The following is a 23,168-nucleotide window of genomic DNA, read 5'->3' as shown; positions in this document are numbered from 1 at the left end:
AGCCCTGGCAAAGCGGGGCAGAGGAGTTGCAGCAAAGAAAGGGCATTTCTGCAAAGCCCCAGGCTCAGGGCTTCGGCAAGAGGAATTCAAAGGCTACTTTATTTGCTCCCAAGCTATTAAGTGTCATCATATATATCTGAGACAGGCTTAAGCCCTCAGAAGCCCGGCAGAGCAGCGGAGGTTGAAGCGCGGAGGCTGGCAGAAGCAGAAAGCTGCTCTTCATTTCGCCCCAGTAGAGAAGGGGAGTAAATCTTGCACCGCCTTTTCCACTGCTGCAGCAACGATAATAGCGCGCTTAATTTAATTTGTGCTGTTTCCAGTCATCAACTCCTGCGTGCTTCCAGGCAGCAATAGGTTGATTTTCATTTCTACGTTCGGAAATTGGGAAGACAATGACCAGCTCAGGCAGTGCTCCCCCGAGAGCTGTGACCTCCACGGCTCACGGCCAAGCCCCCGGGTGCTGCCCAGCCCTGGGTGGCGGCGGAGCGAGGGGCACCCAGACCTTCAGCCCCTCTCTCCAACGAGCTGCCCCTCTCCTGGCTCACAGCAAGCGCAGCAAGGCCTCCATCAGCGAGCGTGGTCCAAACCAGGGCTGGGCATCAGGGGCCTCAGGGCTGCTCCCTCAGGACCTGCCGGGAAGCCCGTGCCATCCCACCGGTGTTCACCGAGGCGGCAGGATCTCGCAAGGTTCTGCCCCGGTAGGGATGCTCGGGGCTGCATCGAGCGACCCCTGTAAAGCTGGACAGGACCCCGCCTCACTTTGACAAGAGCGGCAGCTCCTCGGGAGCCCCAGACCACCCCACTTCCACCGAGACCACCAGGGTGGGGCGGGAGGAAATGCTTGTCTGCCCTCAAGCAGCCTCGGGCTGCAAACGCCAGCAGCTCCCAGCCACCGCTCCTCCAAAACCAACCAGCCCCCAAGCGCCACTGCCCCTCATCCCTGGGGATGGATTTAGGGCAAGCCCCACAGCGGTTGCCCCTCTGAGGTGGGCTTTCTCGCGTCTCGTAACGTGGGGGAGCTCACTCGGAGGCTGCCTGTGTGGATTCTCTGGTGTCCAACAACACGGCTGTGCTCCGGGGGCAGCCCCTCCTGGGAGGGCATCGCCCCAGGACAGAACTGGAGGGGCACAGGCACTAGCAGGGTGCCCGTGCGTGTGTGTGTGTGTCCCCTCTGCCCACCCTCAGCTGCTTACTCACAGCCTGTAGGTTTTGCACCGAAATTGGTCAGCAGTAAAAGCACCAGAGGTTCTCCCACCTCGGAGCCTGACAGAGCGGGGCGGGAGCAAGGCACAGCAAGCGATTCTGCAGTGGCAGAGACCAAGGCTGCCTGGGACTGACACCATCTCCCCCGGGGCTGCAGCCAGACACACAGTAACTCCCTCCCGTGAGAGCGGAGAACCCAGCTCATCCTTTTAACCCAGCTCATTTTTTGAACCTTGCTCCTTTTCCCGCTGAGGCACCGGCAGCAGACAGGCTGGCAGCCACCTCCACCACCTCCGCTGAGGACCTGCAGGCCAGTTGCTGCAGGATAAAACTCTCTTGGTTTAAAGAGAGTCAGACCTGGCAGCGACACGTGGGAGGACCACAGCCTCCTGGCACTCCGGAGTCATCAAAAAGCAAGAACCATGTTCCCACGGGCTCCTCGCTACCCCAGAGCCCAGCACGGGACCACATGGACACTCGCTTACCCGCTTACACAGCACTGGGAATGGTTTGGTGTTCCTGGCTGAGAAGGAAAGCAGTAATTCCACCAGCCAGCCGTCTGAGTCTATTCCCCATCTCCTACAGCATCACTGCGTTAGCGTCCTTAACTAGACACTTCGATACCTGGGTGTTGATGGATGGGCGGAGGGATGATGGATGGGAGCGCGCAGCTAGACGGACACATCGATCCCCGCATCCCCTGGCAGCTGCTCCCGAGAACCCAGCCGGGAGCAGCCAGGGGCTTTGCGAGGGCTAGGGTCCGCAGCGGAGGTCTGGATGGTGAGTTTGGGCTGCAGAGCCTGAGGACACGTGGAGCCAAGCCCACCCCAGGGCCATAATAACCAGTATGACAGGCTGGATTTAAAGGACTGGTAACATCAAGGGTTGCAGCAGCTGAAGTTTCTGCTGTGAAAGAGCTTCACGAACAGCCACCAGATAAGGAAAAGCACTGCTGACCGCAGGCACGGACACAGTTTGGGCTGTTTTCCGGTAATACCCAGCCTAAGAAATCACCCACAAGCAGCAGCCATGGAACCCCCGTCCTACACAAGGGATGGGGGACAGCGAGCACCATCACACGGACCCAACGGCAGCCCAGTTCTCCTGCCACCGTCCCCGTCCCATCGATCAGCAACTGCAGCCAAAGAGCCACAACAAAGCCCAGCACCGCCGACACCCAAGCCGAGCACCTGAGCACCCACAGCGGCCGCTCGTCCTGCAGAAGGGCTGCTCCTGCCCGGCGCGACGCAGCCTGGCCTCTCCGCAGCCACCGCTGCGACTGGGACCAGCCCGTAGAGAAGGGCTGAACTCCCGGGTCGTGCCAAAACAACCGCGGTGGGCCAGATCAGCCCACCGCTCACCAACCCCGGCGCACTGGTCCGCCCGTGTCCCTTGGCCAGGTCCCCAGCCACCCACACAGCTCCGTCAACAGGTCTTTTAGCCCCGGCGCAGCTACACCCGCGCTCACGCGTGCACCAAACAGCATCTTCATCAAAACCAGCCACGAGCAGGGCAAGGGCCAGATCCTGGAGCCCCACCTCACGCCAGCCAGCAGCAAGGCAACGATCCCACGGCCCCGCCGGGATCACGCACTCAGCAGGGCCCCTGGGTCCCCGTGTTCCCAACAGCCGTGCTGGCAGAAAGCGAGCAGGACCCTCACGCGGTCTGCACGGCCCCGGGAGGTGCGGGGGAAGCTCCCCAGCCCACAGCCCCGGCGGCGGCGGCGGCGGCACCACAATTTCCCCTTTCTTTCCCTTTTTGAATGCACCAGAGGAAAAATCCGGGGCCGTTTGGAGCGCATTGAGCGGTGGGAGGCCAAGAGGCGTTCCTCCCGAGGCACGTTCAGCCGACGGCCAGCGCGCCTGGGAACCCCAGCGGCTCTGTAAAAGCCGGGAGGACACTGGGAGCTTGTTTGCTGCTGGACTCACGCAGGGTGGGATGTTACGAGCTGACAGGAGCATTTCCCAGAGTCCCGTCCCCCCCCCTCGCTGCAGCTGACAGCCTCTGGGGTACCACCACGGCCCCCCCACCCGTGGGACATCTTCCTCCAGAGTCCTTGTCCTCATCCCTGCAGTTGGCAATGCAGAGAAGACACTCGTCGGGCTGATTCCCACTGCTCCCCGACAGCGTCATGCCCCAGGCTGGGCTCTGCTCCCCCTCGTGCCAGGGCTGGCAGCTGCAGAAGAAGGGGAGGCTGGAAATCGGGGCGCTGTGCTCTGGTGTAACGGGGTCCGAAGCCGACCAAGGGCTGCTGAGGAGCACCGGCATAAAGTGCCCAGCACTGGAGGGACTCGCTGCTCCACGCCACAGCCACAGCTTGGGAAGCACCAGCTTAAAAGCCTCCAGGGATGCAGGGGATGTTGTGAGGATGATGCTGGAGGATCCAGCCAGAAACCCCACCCGTAGAGTGGGGACCCAGGCAGAGCTGGGCTCAGGGTGCAGGCGAGCAGCAGCAGGAGCTGGACCACAGCTGGACCACACCCCCATCAGGTCCCCCCACCCCAAAAGAGCCACACACAGAGGCACAGCAGCACCCTGAAGGTGCAAACGCCAGGTTGATGCTGGCTGGCTTCACAAGCACATGTGAGCACGCTGCACTGATGCCGAACCACCACGCGCCGCAGGATCTCAGCCCCGTCTGCGGGATCCCACCGACCACCAGGACACGGCGGCAATGACGAGCCCATGGCAAGTCGTCGGCCGGCGTTAGGACGGGACCTGCCCACGGGCAGAGGGACCCCCACCTCTCCTCCAGCGCTGGCTTCCCACCCCACTGTGTGAGGAGGAAACGCAGAGCACGTGGCAAATTAACCCCAGGCTGTCAATGGCAAATTAATCCCCGGCTGTCAGCAGCGTTCGGGGGGACACCAAGGGGCACTCGGGCCCCCCGAGCTGCGGTCGGGGTAGATCGACCCTGATGGGAAACGGCTGTAAAACCAGCGCTGGTCTGTGCGGACGGGAACGGTGGGCACGAGCAGAGCTCTGCTCCCAGTGAGAGCAGGTCACGAGAGTGGGCTCGGCCCCAGGCTGGGACACCCAGGGAAGGCTGCGACGGAAAAAATGAAGGCAAAATAAAGCAGAGGGTGGAGGGAGAGGGGTGCTGGCAGTGGGGCAGATGGCACCGAGCGGTGGCTGCCTGTATACCCTCCCTGCCCACCCAGGTGCTCCCCAGGGCAGGGGGACATCTGGGGTGCTGACGATGATGCTGCATTTATCCCGGCTCATGCCACTCACTAAACAATTCTGTTCCACTCCGCAAGATCACAACTCAGACTTTACTAGCAGGTAGAACAGACCTCGTTTTAATCTGCCGGCAGAGGCAGGGTGCTCACCCGGCTCGAGTTCCCCGAGCTTGTTTTCCCGATCACTAAAGTCAAAACGACGCAGAAAAAGCACGGAACCAAACACCCCGAGAGCCGGGCAGAGCTGCTGCCTGCCCACCGCCCGCCACCCACGGGGACAAGCCCGCAGCGAGGGGACTCGGGTGGCTCTGCCCGAGCTGGCGGCTGGAGAGGCTCAGCACGAGGAAGGGCTTCCAGCGTGGGTTGGACAGATCCGTAGCCCACCAAACCCAGTATCACGACAAAAAAAGAAAGCGAGCGACACACCGGCTGGCGCCAGGGCAGGACCAGGCGTGCGTCACCCCGTGCCAAGGGAGGATAAAGCCCCCATTTTCTCCGCGGCGTCCAACTGGATCACAGCTTCCCCCAGCATCCCAACGGCAAGAGGGGTGCACGCTGCGAAAGCTCCCTGGGCTTCTCACGACAGCGCGTCCATAATTCAGAGGCAGCAGCGCCCAGCCCTGGATGGGACCCCCTGCCTGCAGCGGCAGAGCCCGTGGGTTTCCCATCCCGATCCTGGGGACCGGTCCAGGAAAGCCTTGGGAGCAGAGGGGCCGGTGCAGAGAGGGGCAGGGTGGGGTGTTCGTGCCACTCCGTGCTCCGTTTTCCAGGTCTGGGAGGGGGGTGAAGGGAGCCCATCGCAGAGCCCCACCACCCCCGCGGGCACCGGACGTCCCTCTGTCCGCTCTTGAATGAATGAGCCCCTCGGACGGACGGACAGCGAGGCAGCCCTGTTTCCATTTCAGAGAGGAGTGACCGCAGGGAAGGTCTGTCCTGGGATTTGGGGCTCCCTCTGCGCCCCAGCGAAGGATGCCCTGCCCACTCGGAAAGCTTCTTCCAGGGGCGTCTGCCCATGGCACCCCCCGCCAGCGTGGGCTTTCTGCCGGCAGAGGGGAGGACGGGGGTCCCGGGGAGAGTGACCCCGCACCAGGGCCCACCAGAGCCCCCGGCTGGTGCCAGGCACGGGGCACACGCTGCCCGCCTCGCCGGGGACACGAGCCAGCGGGCACTGGGATAACGCTGCGCCGGCTGGCATCTGCCGAGGATGCCAGGATGAATTTTGCTTTAGGACGAAATTTAATTTGGGGGGAAATAAATAGTTCTGAAAAGCCACCTTCCAGTAAATTGATTTTTCCCTGCATGGCAGTAGCTTTAAAGTAAAAAACACCTAACCAAAACAAAACCAGGCATTTCGGAACAGTTTTTCCTAGTTATTGTGAAAGTTTAGATCAGAAAACGTGTTGGGTAAAATATTCAATTCCCCACAGCCTGGAGAGCTCATCAAAAATCCATTTGAAGTATTACTCTCAAATCCCTCATGGCAATGGGATATTTTCAGGTCAGTTAAACTTATTATTCACTCAAGATTTTCTTTCAGGTCCCTGTACATTTCAAACAGATTTTTCCCCATCTCTAGCCCAACTGTGTTACAAAAAGCCCTTGCCCCCCTTCCCGCCTTTTTTTTTCTGAAAAAAAAAAAAGTTGTCAAAAGAGAAGATACTAATCAGAAACAGCTTCTGAAGTCTTAAAACCCGCTACAGTTTGTACTTGTTACCTAAAAACATTGACGCTATCTCCAGATCCCTAAATCCCTTGACTTTTAAAACACTGAATGGAGCTGTGCTCGGAAAAGAAGAATTAACTCAAATTTGTTGTTCTTGTTTGCAATTCATTTTCCTCGAAACAGGGTATATACTCAGATGGTTTTTTTTCCCCCCTTCCATTGTGCAAGGAAAGAAAACAACTTCAAAAACAGCAACCTGCATTATTTTTGGATTATTTAGGATTACCAACTTAATGTAACTGCAATTTCTGCTCCTACCGTGCCTTTCCTCTCCAAGGACACCAGGCACTTTTTTTTTGCCTTTTTTTTTTTTTTTAAATAAAGATCAGCCAAAGACTAGTATTTTTTAATTTCTGAAGTGTCCCCACCTCGGGGAGGAGCACACCAGCTCTCCTAGAAGCACACAAAACCCAAGAGGGATCAGCTCTCACATCAGCGGAACTTGCCCAAGGGTCAGTAGGATCTGTCCCCAAAGAGACCACCCAACAACCCCGAATGCAATTTGTCTGGTGCAAAACACTCAAATATTAGAGAGAAAATATAACAATATCGATTTTTACAACCATCCAGAGACGCTTGACAGCTGATTATGAGGTTCTGAAGTAGGAAAAAGATCAGCCCTTCCCCTAAACCACAAATGTCCGTTTTCTGCCCAAAACCTCTCCCATTTTGAAACACCAACACACACCAAACCCAAGTTTTCACTTGCTTTGTATTTAAACAAATAAATAAATAAAAAGGCAAACTCCTGCTTTGAAGAAAATTAAACCTTTGACCACAACAAATAAAAGCTTGAATTCCCCGCTGACCTGCAAAGGGTTTGGGTTTGTGTCTTCCCAAAGACAGAAGCTTTTCTGGAGAGAAGATGAAGTGCCGAGACAAAGCAGCTCTGCTGATTGCCGGGGACTCTCAGAAAGGTGTGATTTTGGGTCATTTTCAAAGCCAGCCATAGAGATGTAGCATGGGGAGTATCAGGACACCTGAAGGAAGCGTGGGCTGGGAGAGTTCTCCCAGCTTCTCCAAGCTCTTCCCAGCTTCCAGGGAGGACAACACAGCACCAGAAAGCCATCCTGAGGACTCATCCCTAGGAGCATTTCAGGCACCTTTATCTTCACAGAATCACAGAACGGTTTGGGTTGGAAGGGACCTTAAAGATCATCTAGTCCCAATGCCCCCGCCATGGGCAGGGTCACCTTCCACTAGGCCAGATTGCTCAAAGCCATCTTCATCCCCAAAGCCCTTCAAACACGTCCTCCCTCCTCCCTTGCCTCACGTAACGTGAGGTTCAGCCACTGCCAGGAGGAGGGTGGCACCTTGTGGGACCCAGGTTCCAACATCTCTCCCAAGAAGGATGACTGCACGGCAGCCAACGGTTTGAGCTCAGCTTCTCCGCTGAGTTACACGGCTTGGTAGGAGCCAGAGGAGAGCTGGTGCACACCAGACCCCCTTCTGCCCAAGTTCAGCAGGTGCTTGTCCCACGGATCTGCTCAGGGAGGTGACAGCGATTTTGCTGGCCCTTGGCACAGGTACTCCGGTTTTCAAACCGGCCCAGCCAGGTCAGTGTGAGTTAGACCAAGAGACCAGTCTCCCCCAGGACCCACCCCAGCTGCTGCTGGGCTGTTGAGACCCTGTAACGTATATGGGACTGGGACAGCCACAAAGGCGCTTCCAAAGCCCCACCTCCCTGGGACAGAGGGGTCATCCTTACAAATCATTGGCAGCTCCCTGAAAGACGCTCAACATTTATACCCCAGATAATAATTTCACAAACTTCAGAAGGTCACCGACAATATTAAGAGCTCTACCCAAAGCCAAGAGCAACGCAGCCAACACAGGAGGCAAATCGAGCAGAGAGAAAAAGATCGCAAGTGCCCATAATTTTGCTCCAGAAAGCAAAGAGTTCAGAAATTATTAAACAGTTCTTTGCATTTCCAGCCATCTGGCCTGCATTTCTCCATTTATTCAATCAGACATATGTTGCTTTTAGTTGCTTTTATCCCCACCACTGCCAGCTCTCCCCTGTTCTCTGAAAACATGTGCATCCTCCACTCTCTGCTCATTTTCAGCTCAGCACAAAGCAGAGGCTGCGAGTTCGGCGCGGTGCAGACTCCGAGTGAGTGAACGTGCCCGTCAGAGCCGCTTCCACCAGCAGATTTCTCCTACTTGTGCCTAAAAATCAGTGTTTGCACCAAACAAGGCAGCTCTGGCAGACTGAGACGTAATTTCAAGTTGGGAACCCCACCGCCACAAAGCAGCCTCGCTCCACCAAAGCCAACGGCATCCTATCGACTTGTGCCAGCCAGGGCCTGGAAGGAGAGATCTCCTCCGGCTGTGAAGGCGTGGAGGACCAGAGTTGACCAAAAGAGTGTTTTCTCTCAGATCTCACACTGCTCTTCAACCCTACTACACGCAAGCTCTACACTAACACGTGCAGTAGCACATCCAGGCCTTCCCTGCCAAGGTGTAGCACCACAAATCTTCTCCATCAGCCCACTCTTTGCACTTTTCATTTCCAGCTATGATGTCTTCCCTCTGTCGAGCAGAACACCCATTCCAGGGGAACCAGAAGGCAGAACTGCAAGTAATGGATAGAAAGGGGGAAAGAGGAATGCTGCACGGCTCCAGCAAAGCAGTCTCCCACCGCCTGAGCCACCAGCATCACCCGGGACCTCTACAGTCTTCAGAGGGCAAGAGAACAAGGAGACCCAGCAGCCTGTGCAAGGACAGCCAATGCTGTCACACGAGTGTTGGGCACCATAATAGGCCTACGAGCCACTGAGGCCGTTTCGGAGCTGCAGTCATCACTAGCGAGAAGATAGAGCTGTTGGTTGGGATCAGGCTTAGCTTCCACCAAGCATGAAAACTCCAGCCCTGGCTCTCTTGCCACCTGGAGATGGCTGCTTTCCCGCAATACAACTCTCGTGCCCCAGCAGCCCGCAGCAAAAGATGTCTTCATCTCCACCTCAACTTTGCTTGCACGTTCCTCTTCCACGAGGCTCCTCTGAAGACTGCACTTCCAGCAGGAACAGCAACTCTCAGAGTCTGCAACAGGGCAAGGAGTGAATTATGTTTAATTACACACTGTCCAGGGTCTTAAGTATCAGGCCAAGTGTTACCAGATGTGCAGGGATCTCTGTCAAAGCGATTCGCAGGCTTGAATGCCTGTTTGGATATTTAATATGTTGGTATCTGGGGTGTGAGGGTCAGAGACGGGGTTTTCGATGCAGATGTTACAAATCTTTTCTACTCTCACCATCACCTTTTAATAACGCCATAAATCATCAGGCACTTCTCAGGTGGCCACATAATTGCCCATTTGTGTATCTGAGCAAGCTTATCTGGGCTCTTACTCTTTGCTGCCACACAAAACTGCCAGCAAAGCAGACCTGCTGAGAGCAAACTCCAGGCTTTTGCGTGCCCCACCTCTCCTCCAACAAGTCGTCTCTTGGCATATGTGCTTCAGATGCACTGTGGCAGCGCAGGAAAAAGACAAGTAACTGATACAGGAAGATTAAAAAAAGGTTGGATTGGTCTGTTCCTAATGCGAGCCTCGCTGCTCGCAGCCCTTTGATTGCAGCAGAAACAAAAGATGGAAATTCACTGGAGGCAAAGGAATTAATTAAAAGGAGAATAAAGGAGCATCAGTCTGTTGGAGTCCTGGCATCAATTCTGAGACTAGTTTTGAAGTGGCAACAGTTTTACTCGTTCTTTAAAGTTGTTCTTCTTACATCCTGCACGGTGACTCGGGGAACTAAGGTGCAGCACGTGCAGGGCCTCACGCTGATGGCCATCCAGGGCCAAGGCGATCCAGCCAGCACAGGACCTACCTGCCTGCCTGCCAGCCAGGGGGGACACCCAGCCACTGCCCCAGCACCTTTCCACCTTCTTCTGCTTCAAGGGTTTTTCCTCCAGACCCTGGAGGAAAGGACATTTCTGTACAAATCAAGTCTCTTCAGGACCTCACACACCACGATCCTACGCCGAACTGCTCCTAACTGCTTTCTTCTGATCCGCTGAGATCTTCAAACCACGGTGGAGCCACCGGGCTGCCAGCACTCATTTGGGGCTTGTAAACTGTCCCTGGATGGTTTCAATAACTCTGCAACAAATAACTGCCAAGGTTTTTCTGTAGGTGAGAAGAACACCAACCACCTTCAGCCAAATCACAGCTCAAATTGGGATTGTCTTCAAATACAGCTATCCACATACACACGGACTACGGTTCTCCTTTCTTCTGGCTCCTGAGCCTTCAGTTTCGTCAGGAGATACTTACTTCAAGCAAGAACTGAAACTCTCCCTGTCCCATGAATCCAGGAGCTGAAGCTCAAAATCTCCACCAAGTCTCTTGAGATTCACCACAAACCCAGAAGAGTTCCCAACCCTGCCCTCCGCCCAGGCTGTGCTTTAAAAAATCACGGTCAGCTGCCACGTGAAGAGCAGGATCTGGCACTGAGAGCGTCCCAGCTGAGCTCGGGAGGGTTTCACGGCCAGAGAGCGTTCCAAAGGGCACTGGTCCCCCTTCCTCTTCATCTATGAACTTGGCCCCCTCTTCACCCACGCAGAAGCATGGGGTTTGGGGACTGTTTCCAGGTCTGAGCTGGGTACATCACACCCACACAACCGATGGTGTAATCCACCGGCCTATGATGCCATGCAACCAGAAACCCGCTAACGACAAGGTGTACGTTAACACTTACAGGCAACTCGTTGAGCCGTGACGCAAACGCTGACGTGAGGCTCCCACAGCCGGACACAGCTGGAGCCAGGCGGTCGCCAAACCTTGGCAGGATTTAAGCCTGGATCTGCCTTTGCTTTAAAGAATGTTTTCCTAGGAAACAACGTCTAGAAGAGGTCTCGCACCATCAGAGTGATTAATGCTAAAAAGGAATCGCTCATTCAAGGTTCCTGTTCAGTAATTCAAGTTTTATGAACCTTTTACGTGACAGATCCCTGCTAAGACCCGCGAACACAGCAAGCCCTCACACGCTGCCCGACGCACCTCGAAGCAGGGAAATATTAATTTTTAATACACATTACAAGATCAGAACTGAACAAGGCATTCCCTTGTTATCTGCCGGTAACAAGATCAGGATCAAACCGAACGCGCTCTCGGAGAGGACACGGTGGCTGGGTTACCTGCAAGTAATTAGCCGGCACGCCACGCTCGCAGCCTGGGCTAATCCCAGTGACCCACTGGGACCCGTGTGGGCTGTACCAGACTCAGCGGCCCCATCCCCTCCCCGAGGCTGACGGGCTCTGATGCCACCTCTGCTCCCCCATGGGATGGAGCTGAAGCACCAGAGGTGAGCTCCGACTCCCAGCACAGCACAATACCCCCCCCGCCCCCCGCCATCGTGCACAAACACAAAATAAATATTAAAGCACGACTTCAGGCGCAGGAGCCCGCCAGACGCAGCCCGGACCGCAGGGAAACGTGGTGGGTGAGGGCAGGACGGTGCCCTGCCACAGCAGGTTTGGTCCCACTCCTGCACGTGGCCCCTTCCCCAGACCAGGGCACCGGGATGCTCCCGCCATCTGTAAGAGTCGGTCCAAAACCAGCATTGTCTCAGCCTTGTCATCAGGAGTACGGACTCTGGAAGTGAGGCTGACACCTTGACATGAGTCTGCCAGCAGCCTGAGGAGCAGTTGCTGATCCTGGGAAGGGAATACCAGGCTTGAGAGGTCCTTGTGCCCTGGACAGAGCAAGGATGAGAGCTGAGCAGCTTGTTCATCTGGCAGGAAACAGCAAAGGATAAGAGATGCTGCTGTCTGCTGCTCCCTTCTAGAAACCTGGTGGGGGGAGAGAACAGCCGAAGGAGGGAGCCTTGCGGAGGCAAGAGGGCTCTGGTTTGGCTCAAGAGTGCTGTGCTGTTCTCCGGAGCCAAGGACGAGCCTGAGAACCGTTATCAAGAAGGATCGATCAGCATCGATGAAGCCAAGAAGAGGCAGAGATGCAGAGGAGGAGCAAGGGCTGCTGCTGGGCATAAAAAGGGGGCTCCTCAGCACCCAAACTTCAGAAGCTTTCCCCAACAAGGATCACGACGATCGTTAGGACCGGCAGGACGCTGCCTGGACCTGGGACCACAGGGACGCCTCGGACCCGCGGTGGCAGCTATCGATCTCTGTCCCCTTTCCACTTCACTTTCTCCTTTCCTCTCACCCTCTTTCCCAGTCGCACGCCGCTTTACGGGCAAACAATAAAGTTCCCCTCTTTGATTGCAGCAAACCCCTTCGGTGTGGCCGCCTGAATTTTGCACTTCCAGATCACAGCAGACCGAACCACCGCGAGTCCGCCGAGCGGACCGCCACGCCATCGCAGTCCGACCCTCGTCTCCCACGCGTGCGCTGAGCCGGCAGCAGCACGTGCCCTCGCCACGGGGCAGGATCAGGCCCTTGGGGACGCCTTTCTCCCTTCCCTTCCCAGCAGCAGCCCAGCCCCTGCCTGACGGCCTCTTTATGAAGGAGAGTCACCAGCGACAGCTTTGCGACGCCCGGGTGGCAGCGGAGCGGATGCAGGTTGTCACGCTCGGGTCTCTGACGCCGCAGGGGGACGTTCATCTCCCTCCCTCCCCCCCCAAAACGGGCTTTTCATGGAGACAAATGATCCCTTCCCTCAACAAAACCTAAATTCTCCGCTGAAAGTACTTGGCAGCAACCCCCTAAAATTTTTCTCATGGCTTGCGTGGCTTCGGAACACGACTTTCTGAAATATAAAAGCAGCCGGAGGAAGCGGCTGATGCTCTTGTCGAAAAATAACCCCCCCATACACACCCCCCCGCCCTGGCTACGTCCCCCGCTGGGCTGTGGCTCTCAGGGATGGAGCTGGTAGGTCCCAGCAGCCGGGAAAAGCTCTGCTCGGCCATCAGCAACCCACCCAGTCCCAGAGAGCCACCGCCTGCTTCGGCTGGGGACCGGAGGGGCGGCCAGCGGCCCCCTCCCGCTCCACAGCATCTATCGACAAGCGGCAGCGATGAGGGATTGCGGTGAGAGGCACCTGATCAATGGCACTTATCGAGCCCCCTCCGCGCTCCCGGTAATTGGAAGATTTCTTTCGCTTCCACTCCTATTGACGTTTCCTCCCTGGCAGGGTGTCCGTGGGGGTGCGTTGTCACTTGGAATTACGGGGGAGCTTAGTGGGACAGGGGGGATTGGGAACAAGGGCACGTGGTGCGAGGCATCTGGCAGGCAGAGCCAGCGGAAGGGAAACCTTCGGGGCACGACCAGCACCCACCCTCGGCCTCGAGAAAGGGAAAAAAATAAACTAAAACGACCTGACGTGGGGCTGCAGCGGTGGCAGAGGCATGGCAGGACCCTGCCCCATCGGTGCGGAGAGGCAAGGCTCTGCTCCCGGGGGTCGCCCCACCTCGCTGCGCCGTGGTTTGCTTTGGGGGCTTGATTTCACCTGCAGCAAGGAGAGAGTCTACTGGCACCCACGGAGGAGCCCCCCCTGCCCTTGGTGCGGGGAGCAGAGGGTGGCAAGCAGCCAGCCCTGCCTACAGCCCAGCCCCCCCCCCCCCCACTCCAAGACTGGGATTTGGGATGCTGGGGGCTCCGGAGCAGCTGGGAAGTTGGGCGGTGCAGGAGGGCTCCGCCAGCCCCCGCCGAGCGGCACCACGCAGCGCCGGGCAGGAGGCAGAAGCGTGATGTGGCCTCCGGGGACGGGATCTGTCACTTTTCTTGTCCCTTCCCATCAATCACCGGCGGGTCCCTTTTATTTCGCACACCACGGCGCCCGCCGAAAGCGGCTGCTGATTCACCGTCTGAACTAGCCCAAAGGGCGAGGAGATGGGCGGCTCTTCGTCTCGGCTGCAGAAACACCTCCCGCGCACCCACGCGTGCCCACAGGCACGGCCACGCGCGCACACCCCCTGCTTCGGGCCCAAGTAACAAATCAATAGCAAAGTGGTCAGCCTTCCCCTCTGCAAGGACGCTTGACAAGGTCACATCCTTCTTCTCTCCAGACTAATGAGTGGAGATTACTAATAAGACCTCAGTGACAAGTGACTGTATTAATGTAATTCTCTCCCGCTTGTAATCAATTTTGTGTGTTAAAATGCACAGCGATCTCGGCCGCCCGGGATCCCTGTGCCACCCCCAGCGCCGCGGAGCTGCTGGCTGGGCTGGGAGAGAGGAGTTGTACTCCCCTGGCATCCCCGCCGGGCCGTGGGGTTTCCTCAGCAGAGCACGCTCGCTCGTACAAAATCGCTCCCAGGAGGAGCCCAGCGGCGCATCCCGCTCCCGAAGCGCTGCTGCTCCCCTCGGGCACCTCAAAACCTCTCCGTGCTGGTGTTTTAATAGCCCAAACAGGGGAAAGTTTTCTGCAACTGCTCAGGAGAAGCTGATTTCAGCCATTTCACCCCAAGTTTCAGTCTCGAACGGTGCTGATCCCAGCACTCTGCATGCTGCGGGGTCAGGGCAGTTGGTGTCACCCGCAGCCCCAAACCGAGCAGCACGGGGAGGGGGGAACAGGGATGCTCTTCTTGGTCCGTGGCTCCAGAGCACCCCAGCCATGCAAAGCCTGGAGCTCTGCGGGCAGAGGCAGCCCTGCTGTCGGCAAACACCAGCAGCACACCGGGCCGGGCATTTACATCCCCGTGCATCAGGATCACTTGCAGGTTCACACTCAGTTAGCCGGGCACGCTGCCTCCGTGCCCTGGCTACCGCCCCAGTGCCCTGCCTGACTGACTGCAATATTCCCCATTTGCATTTCAAACGACTCTTCGGATCAAGAGTGACTCACTTAAGAGATGCATGAATAATTTCGAAGACTTCTGTGGTCTGGGAGCTGCCTCTGCGCAGAGGGAGGAGGTGGCGAAATCAAATGAGTTGCTGCGAATTTTCCACCCAGGACCCTCAGCACGAAAGGTGAGCGTGTCAAACCCGAGCAGCCACGAGCACACCGAGCCCCAAGACTTCGGGACCTCAGATCCTGCTGAGGGGAAAGTCCCCTGAATGCACAGCCCAGACGAGACTCCCCCAGCCCAGGACACCCGACGGGCGCTGTAACGCCAGACACGTGGTGCCCTGGCGTTTAGGCAGAGCCCCAGTAACTAATGGAGCGGTGCAGGATCAGACCCACACTCCTCTGGACTCTCAGCCCGTCTGCAGAAAGCTGTAATACATTCCCTGTGTCTGTCACTTCTTTATTAGAGAGTGGAGCTGGCCCACCCCACTCAGGGGGACTAATTCGGCCAAGCCCAGGGTAAGTCACTCTGCTGGAGAGATCCCAGTTGGCTCCTGCAAACCCCGACTCGTGAGAGCAACGCACAGCGTCCCCCGGCGCCCCGCACACTGCTGGGGAGCGAGGACAGCGCTTCACTCCACCTATTCCCACATCCAGCCCCAACATCCCCTTGCAAGGAAAGACTCGGCTTAAACCAGCACGCTGGCGGTGCCCGGGTTGGACCAGACCCGGCCAGCCTGCCTCCACCCCACAGGCCAGGCTTCCAACCAAGCGCTCTCCAAAGACCCGCAGAACACCCCTCTGCTCCTCGCTTTAACAAATATCTAAACAAACGCACCAGAAAAACGCGGTGGGAGGCGCAGAGGGAGATCCAAGAGCTCCGCGGGCTCCTCTGCCATCCACCCCCCGGTAGATGAGCTGGTGGAGCAGGGCAGGGAGGGCACGGCTGGCAGAGACGCCTGGCACAGCTCTGCGCCCCAGGCAGGGCTCGCTGGTGGGGCTGGCCGGGCACGCTGCACCCCTCAGTGCCGGGGGACTCGGAGCATCTCGGTCTCCCCCACAGCACGTGGCTTGGTCCTCACTGGAGGGCTGAAACGCAGCGTGAGGGCAAGGGCAGGAGTTAAACCAAGCCCTCCGGGATGCTCTGCAGAGGAGGGCAGCAGCGGGGGGCACAGACCACCCCGAGGGGCTCCGGGCTGGTGGCCGGGTGATGCCAGCCTGTCCGAGCCCCTTCGGTCATGCCAAGAGCCGCGACGTGGGGAAGGAGCCCCCAGGCTCAGGTCTCGCCCAGCTCCTGGAGCCCCTCAGCCCTCGCTCGGGGGCAGAGCCCGGTCCTGCAGGACGCGGGAGCATCCCTCCGACGCCGGCCGGCTCCCTAAGCAGGCGGATTTCCAAAGCCCTTTGAAAAGCCATTTAGAGCTAAGTCCTGGTATTAAACCTGGCCTTTCATTAGTCGGGTTTTCAATCACTGCCCGAGCCTGTTTCAGCAAAAAGTTTTTTAAAAGGTCAGGAAGAAGCTTTTAAGCATATTTGCCAATTAACTATTGTAACCCCCGCCTCGACTCGACGCGAGCTGCCCGCTTCCGTCTCAGGGGATGGTAATTACTGTTTTATAAATAAGCTTTGAACTCTTCTTAAGTAATAGTCTCTCCTTGCATAAAAGCACCCTCTAAATCCACTGGCCTTTTCCACCTTCTGTCACTGTCTGAGTCTAAAAATAGTCTAGGGGGGGAAAAAGAAGGTAAGACTTTCAAGAAACAACTCCGAAACTCTGTCTTACTCTGTGATGACTATTTCTCCAGCCCCTCAATAACTCAACTAACAGAAACCCTGCAGCCTTGACTGCTCTCTGTGAACTTTTCGTGATATCTGATGTCTTTTCAGAAGTTCTCTGGAATTACGTGTAGGTGATTAAAAAACCTGTCCATGTTTATACGTTTAAATTTCCAGCCCCTGAGGTTACAAAAAGAGTAACCAGGGGAGGACAAGAAAAAGGGCACGAATGAAGAAATGTTTTCCAAAGGTATTGATTCATGAAATATTGATTTTTTTTTTTTTTTTTAAAAAAACACCCCCGTGATTTCTAGGTGCCCGGCTTTATATATTTATTTAAGCAGTCTGGGACAGCAACACTGGCAGACTTGAAATCCTTTAGAAACGCGGGTTACTTCTGCACACCCCACTGCACAGCCTGTATATAAAACCACCGTTTATTTAAAAGAGACAGTGACAGAGAAAGCATTCCTCAGCTGGGAAGACCACGACTCGTTCCACTCCGCAAGTCACAGCTTTTATCCAAAAAAAAAAAAAAAATCGCAGCCAACACTAACACGCAGCTTTAATCACTTGAGCCTGACGCTATCTACGTAACAACACATGGAACAACCCGACTTCATCTTGCCTTGCAGCTGAGCCAGGCTAAAAATCAGCCTCACAAACCTGCTTGTATCAGCAAGAAGCACTTCGTCGGCCTCGGCGGGCTTTGGATCGGGAACAAAACTCGGGAGCTGCCACACGAAAGCAAAGGAACAACGTCAGCATGAAAGCGGGGCGGGGGGCAGGAGGGCCAAGCCATGCTCCTTGCCCCATCGTTGACTCGGTGCCGGTGGGGAAGACCCCCCGCAAAACACAGCGGGCACAGCCCCTCTCGCCTGCCCTCCATAATATCTCCCTAGGATCCCTTTAAACGGTTTCAAATGTTAATTCCTCAGCGTGGCAGTAAAAGCTATTTTTAATCCCACGCGAAAGCAGCTTGCAGAAGACCAAACTTTGCACGTGTTACGGACGGCTCCTAAGGACGGGCGCTGCTGCGCGGCAGGGAGCAGCGAAGCGGGGACGTGCCACCGTGGGGACACCTGAGCGGCTGGTACGGACGCGGGCAGCGCTTTGGCCCCCTCCTGAGCGTAGAGCTGGGGCTAAAACGTGGTCTAAACAGGCAGCGATATCGAAGGGCCATAGAGCCCCTCTGCCCACGGACACGCTTTTTCTGCCTAACAGCAAATCCAAAGTATCGTGCATTAAGTACAAGCATCAAAACATCTTCTTCATAGTTACAAAAGTTACAGCTTTTTCCCCACGTTTCCTGCATTTTCTCTTTGCATTTTCAGATTCATTTTCCCAACACGAGGGTGAGGATAGGGGAAGCTGATAAAGGCCCTATTTTTGTAACAAACGTTAAAAAAAAAAAAAGAAAGAAAGGAGATATCATGAAGTAACAAACCCAAGCAGTGTGCTGCAGGACTGAGTCTCTGCAAATGCACCGAGAACAACGAGGGCCACTCTCAGCCGCGGAGCGTTGAAACACGAGTCCGGCAGGAGAACAGATTAGCCGGTGGCAATGAATAAAGATAATGTCCCGGAGCAGGTCTCGGTGCATCGCCATCTGACTCCTCGCAAGATTCTTTTGTCTCTTCCCACCTATGTGTTTCTTAAACGCGCCTGTGAAAAGCTCTCCCTGGAAGGGGATACGAGCTCCGTGCCAAAATGCAGCCTGGTGACTCCAGAGTAGCTGAAATGTCGGATTTTATTCAACAGCTTGCGCTATAGAGTGTCTTGATCTGTCTGTACAATCACAACACACACAAAAACCCCTCAAGGCATCTACTTAGCTCTACTTTTCAGCTGCCAATAACACTCACGGCGAAAGTCAAAAGAGCAGCGCCGGAGCCGCGTCCTTTCCCCACCGCTCAAAGGCTTCGGGGTTGCAAGGTTCGGAGATAACAAAGTCTGGCTCAAGAAATCCTGGATGCCTTTCAAGTACATTATTAGCTCCCATGAATGGGTTTGAAGCAAGGGGGGGGGTGGGGAAATAAAAAAAATAAAACCAAAACAGCCCCAAAACCAAACCACATTGCATGTAGCAGCTCTCTGCTCACCGTCCATCTCCCCTGGGCGCACAGGGATGCTCCAAGCTGGGGCCCCCCCCGGCACTGTTTAAGGCACGCACGGAAGCACAGTGTAACGCATGACAAACCACATGAAAAGTTCCTCCCCCCCCCTGCCCCGCGGGCAAATCTGCATTCACCGCATCTGAGCGAAAGGGGAAATGACAATAACAAGCTAAATTCAGCCTCCAAGAGACTCAGAGCTCCGCGATGAGGGATGCTCGGCGGCGATGGCCGGTCCCCGTGTTCCACCACAGGCGGCTGCAGACCTCCAGCCTGGCCACTCACCAGGAAGCGTTGGCCAACTGTTACTAGCCATCCCGTGCTACTTTTTTACTGCTTCTGCCCCAAACTGTCAGAAAAATAAGGAATTCTTTCCAATTCCTATGAAACCCAACGCGCAGTTTCACCGAGCACAACGCCCAGGGCTTTGTGCTACACGCGGGGACGCGACGGGCCGCTGGGAGCCTCAGCCCAGCCCCGTTCCTGCGCAACGCTTCCTTTGGCTACTGGGAAAAAGCAGGAAGAAGAGATGGAAAAGAGGGACTCGGCTCATAGATCATACAAAGAAATACAAGACAGAGCCAAGCCGTCGCGTTGAGCTGACGTCGCTGCAAAGTTTTGGTGGATGGAGACAAGGGAACTGTTCTTTGTAGAAGCTACCTCGGGCTGAATTCCCCAAAACTGCCTTTTGTGCAAGCCAGCATCTGCAAAGAGCCTTCCCCGCGCCGCCTTCATGCTCCAAAGCCGCTGCTATCCACCGTGTCTCCTGCCCTTTCTCCCCCAGCACCACAAGTGCCGAGGCCGTGCCGGATCCCGGCGCGAGGCAGACGGAGCGATCCGCACCTCGGAGCGGCTTGGGGCGGCTGCGTGGGAAACGAGCCGGGCTCTGGCAGCCCAAAAAGGAACAATCCCCTGCAAAGATCTCAGCGACGCCCACGAAACGCCGCCAGTGGGGCAGAGCAGCGGCCGCCGGAGCACGCAGCCCCGTTTGCACAAGCACCGTACGACTTGCGGGCGCCCCGAGCACCCCAAATGCCGGCTGTGACCCCAACTCTGCTCCTCCTCGCACTGAGGAGCCCCTGGGCCGAGAGCGGGCGCTGCTCTGCGGACGCAGAGGGGGTTACAGCCGTCACACGCCGTGGCGACGCAGCCCACGAGCGCGGCTTTTCCTCAGCTCACGCGAGCAAAGGCAGGGTTTGGCCCCGCGCCGCCACGCTGAGCATCTCTTCACGGTTTTGCCATGAAGTTCTACATATCCCCGGCCAACACCTCGGATCCAGTTAAGTTCTTCCCGTTTGCCTCTGCCTGCCTTCCCGTAAAGCAGCCAGCCAGGCTCCCAAACAGGACACACACGCTCCCCAGGCCGCTGCGTGGGCAGAGCGGTGGACACCCCGACATCGCTGCTGCTTCTTCTCGAGGTTTACGTGCAGCAGCACCGAGCGCCAGAAAAATTAAAACTGTTTTGCTTTAGGATAAGCTGTCGCATCGCGCTTGGATTATCCGTTAGGTGATTTATGTTGCAGTCTAGAAAAGGTGTTTAATCTTCTTCTAATTATAAATAAAGCTAGAGTAACTCAAGGTATTTCATAGGAGATGCTTGCTGCTTTTGCAGAGTGTTTTCTTCTCACTAGCGAAAGGGACTACTTCAAAAAAGGGGCTTTGGGCTACTTCAAATTTAAATAAAAAAAACCACTCCAGTAAGAATAAATGGGTTCAGTCAGTACCTTGCATTATCACGTAAACTACTCGGCACCCACAAGCAGATCCTCCTGCCACAGCAGTGAAGTCGCCCCAGGACTGAACTACCAAGAAGGAACAAAATAATTCTGTGGTGATATTTCCAAGGGATTATTTTTTTTTTCTTCTTCCACATTCACTTAAGACAAGCAACGACCTACAGGTGCCTTCGGGCCAAATATCTTGGCATGAGAAGCAGTTGGTGTAATTTTGGTTTCCTAGCAAGTTCAAATATTTTAAAAATGTTTACACCGCTTTGAGATATTCATTGGAAAAACCTGAACTTCTCTCCAACTTCTATTTTCCTCCACTCCAACACACCCCAGCTTTAAACATTTAGCTCTGTCTGGCTTTCCCGGGGAAAAAAAAAAAAAAAACCCTCAGTATAGCAAGGTCTGGTAAGAAGACAAAACACGAGAGGCAAAGGGAAGAGGAAACCAAAGAAAATAGTTGTGCGCGTGATTGAAAACACACTTACGCTACGCAGAGTTAAAGCAAAACATCTACTGATTTTTTTTCCCCGCTAAAAAGGATGCAGCTTCTTCCCAGCACAGCGTACGCTTCCCCGCGATGCATCTGGCTGCGCCAAACCCCCTTCCCTGCTCCATTTCTCCAAATTTACCATAAACATCTGCAGAGCCATCCTAAAACATCTCGCTGGTACCCAGCCAGGCTCCCTGCAAGCGCTTACAGCGCTAAAAACTCACGACGCAGCGATCCAAAACTAAGATTTATTTATTCTCCTCTCGCTGTGGTCCACCCTGCGAACGTCTCGCCGGACCACGGCGAGCGATATGAAAGCGTTCCATCTTCCACGCTTTAATTATGTGCTCGCAGCCATTAAACTCCCATTCTGCCCAGTGAGCTCTGCCTTGTAGTCCTCACCCAGAAAGATTAGTTATCGTCATTATTGTTTCTAGAGCAGCGTAGGTACAAACGGAGCCGAGCAATGAGCCCATAAATCACGGCAGTATTAATACAGTCACAAAAATAAGTGCGCTACTTACTGCGTTTGAAGGTGTGTTAAGTCAATAACTTTACAGCCCAGATGTGGTCTTACAGAGCTGAAACTCTGCGGGTAAAATTACCGCTAAAATTACACTTCCCATTAAACACGCTGATTCTCACAGGTTATTATTTCGGCGAGGATGGCCACCTCGCAGCCTCCCCCAAACCATCGAGAACCATTAAGAGCACGCAAGAAACGCGGTATTCCTGCAGAGCTTGGGGAGAAGGGGATGGAGAGGCAGGAAGGACAGGGAGAGCTACTCCTTTTATTATTTTCAGATGTTTCCCCGAGAACACCGCAGCGCTTTTATAAATCTACACGTTTGGACTCTCTTCAAAATAACGGACCAGATTCTTTCACTGCCTTCAAGGGACTTAGCGCTCCGGCTCCCTTTGGCCCGGCCACTCCGGAGTTGGCCAGGAGACGGGAGTTTAATAGACACCACATGCACAGTAGCTGCTCTTCCGAGCGCTTTATCGCCTGAAGAGCTCTATTCCATTGAAACCCTCAAAACTCAACAGCTCCCTTGAATCGATACGCCTCTGCCCCTTGACACAAACCCAGCCAGGACTTCAGGTTTTCCCCAGGACTGCCAAGTTCTCCCCCCTCCTTCGCTCTTGCAACGCGCGGCCAGGATCGAGCCCGCTCCTGCCAGCCGTGGTCCTCGCTCCCTCGATTTTTATAAACCACTCAAATAAAATAATGCTGAAAGGGACCCAGTGGGGAAACGGTGGGGTGGTTGAAAAGGAAGCGTTAAAGGTTAAAATCTCAAAGCTTGGATAATTATTTTTAAAAAAAAAAAAAAAAAAAGCTAATTTCTACTGTTGGCCACCTGTCCCCAGACAGGGGACACGGGGGGACAGGGGGACACCGGCTCTCCCGACTCCAGCCCCCAGCCCCCTCCCCACGCAAGGCGGAGGGTCGGACCTATCCCCCCCCATCCCCCATCCCTCCGCATCCCCGCCTGGGACCCTCACCCCACCCCCCCCCCGCACCCCTTTATCTCCGCGGAGCCGCCGCGCTCAGCCCAGCCTGTTGCAGCGCAACCCCCCGCACAGCCCGGCAGGCAATTAGAGGCGGCTCAGCGCTTAATTACCGATTACCAGGGCCACCCCCCCCCCAACCCCCTCCCCCCACACCCCCCCTTACCTGTACCACCGCAGCCCCTTCTCGTAGCACCTATCGAAGAAGTGGGGTTCGGCACCCACCGCCCGCACCCCGGGGTGCACCCGCAGGAACTCCAGCAGCGCCCGCGTCCCGCCTTTCTTCACGCCCACGATGATGGCTTGGGGGAACCGCCGGCTCCCGCCGCCGCCCCCCGCCGCCGCCCCCAGCCCCGCTCCCGCTCCCGCACCGTCGGGGAGGGCGGCGGGCGGCGGCAGGAGCAGGGCGGGCGGCAGCGGCTCGCAGGGCCCCGGCAGGCAGTAGAAGAAGTAGGTGAAGAAGAGGATCATGGTGAGGAGCAACGAGGCGCGGCGGCCCCCGACGGGTCCCAGCAGCCGCCCGCTACATCCCATCGGGGGCCGCTCCCGGCCCCGCCGGGCAGCGCATCCCGCACCACCGCCGCCGCCGCCGCCGCCACCACCACCACCACCCCCCCCTCCCCTCCCGCCCCGCACCTCCCTTCCTTCGCCCCGTACCCCCCCCCACTCCTTCCCGCGGCCCGACCCCTCCCCACCCCGGCCCCGCCCGACCCCTCCCCTCCCCTTCCCGCACCGCCCCCCACGCCCACCCGCGGGGCGGG

At 56.2% G+C, this 23,168-nt stretch overlaps 1 protein-coding gene across 1 annotated transcript in view; it reads right to left on the bottom strand.

Moving 5' to 3' along the window:
* HS3ST6 (heparan sulfate-glucosamine 3-sulfotransferase 6) overlaps positions 1-22,941 on the bottom strand; it is a 39,640-nt gene extending 16,699 nt beyond the window's left edge. Inside the window, exon 1 of the mRNA XM_086473001.1 lies at positions 22,574-22,941. Coding sequence (XP_086329127.1) covers positions 22,574-22,941 — 368 coding nt within the window. The remainder of the gene's footprint in view (positions 1-22,573) is intronic.
* Positions 22,942-23,168: the final 227 nt, after the last annotated feature.

The sequence above is a fragment of the Leptosomus discolor genome, chromosome 14 (genome assembly GCF_034619465.1).
Source record: "Leptosomus discolor isolate bLepDis1 chromosome 14, bLepDis1.hap2, whole genome shotgun sequence".
Classification (NCBI taxonomy): Eukaryota; Metazoa; Chordata; class Aves; order Leptosomiformes; family Leptosomidae; genus Leptosomus; species Leptosomus discolor.
The sequence above is the reverse complement of the archived record's forward strand: the minus strand, read 5'-3'. Positions and strand labels throughout refer to the sequence as shown.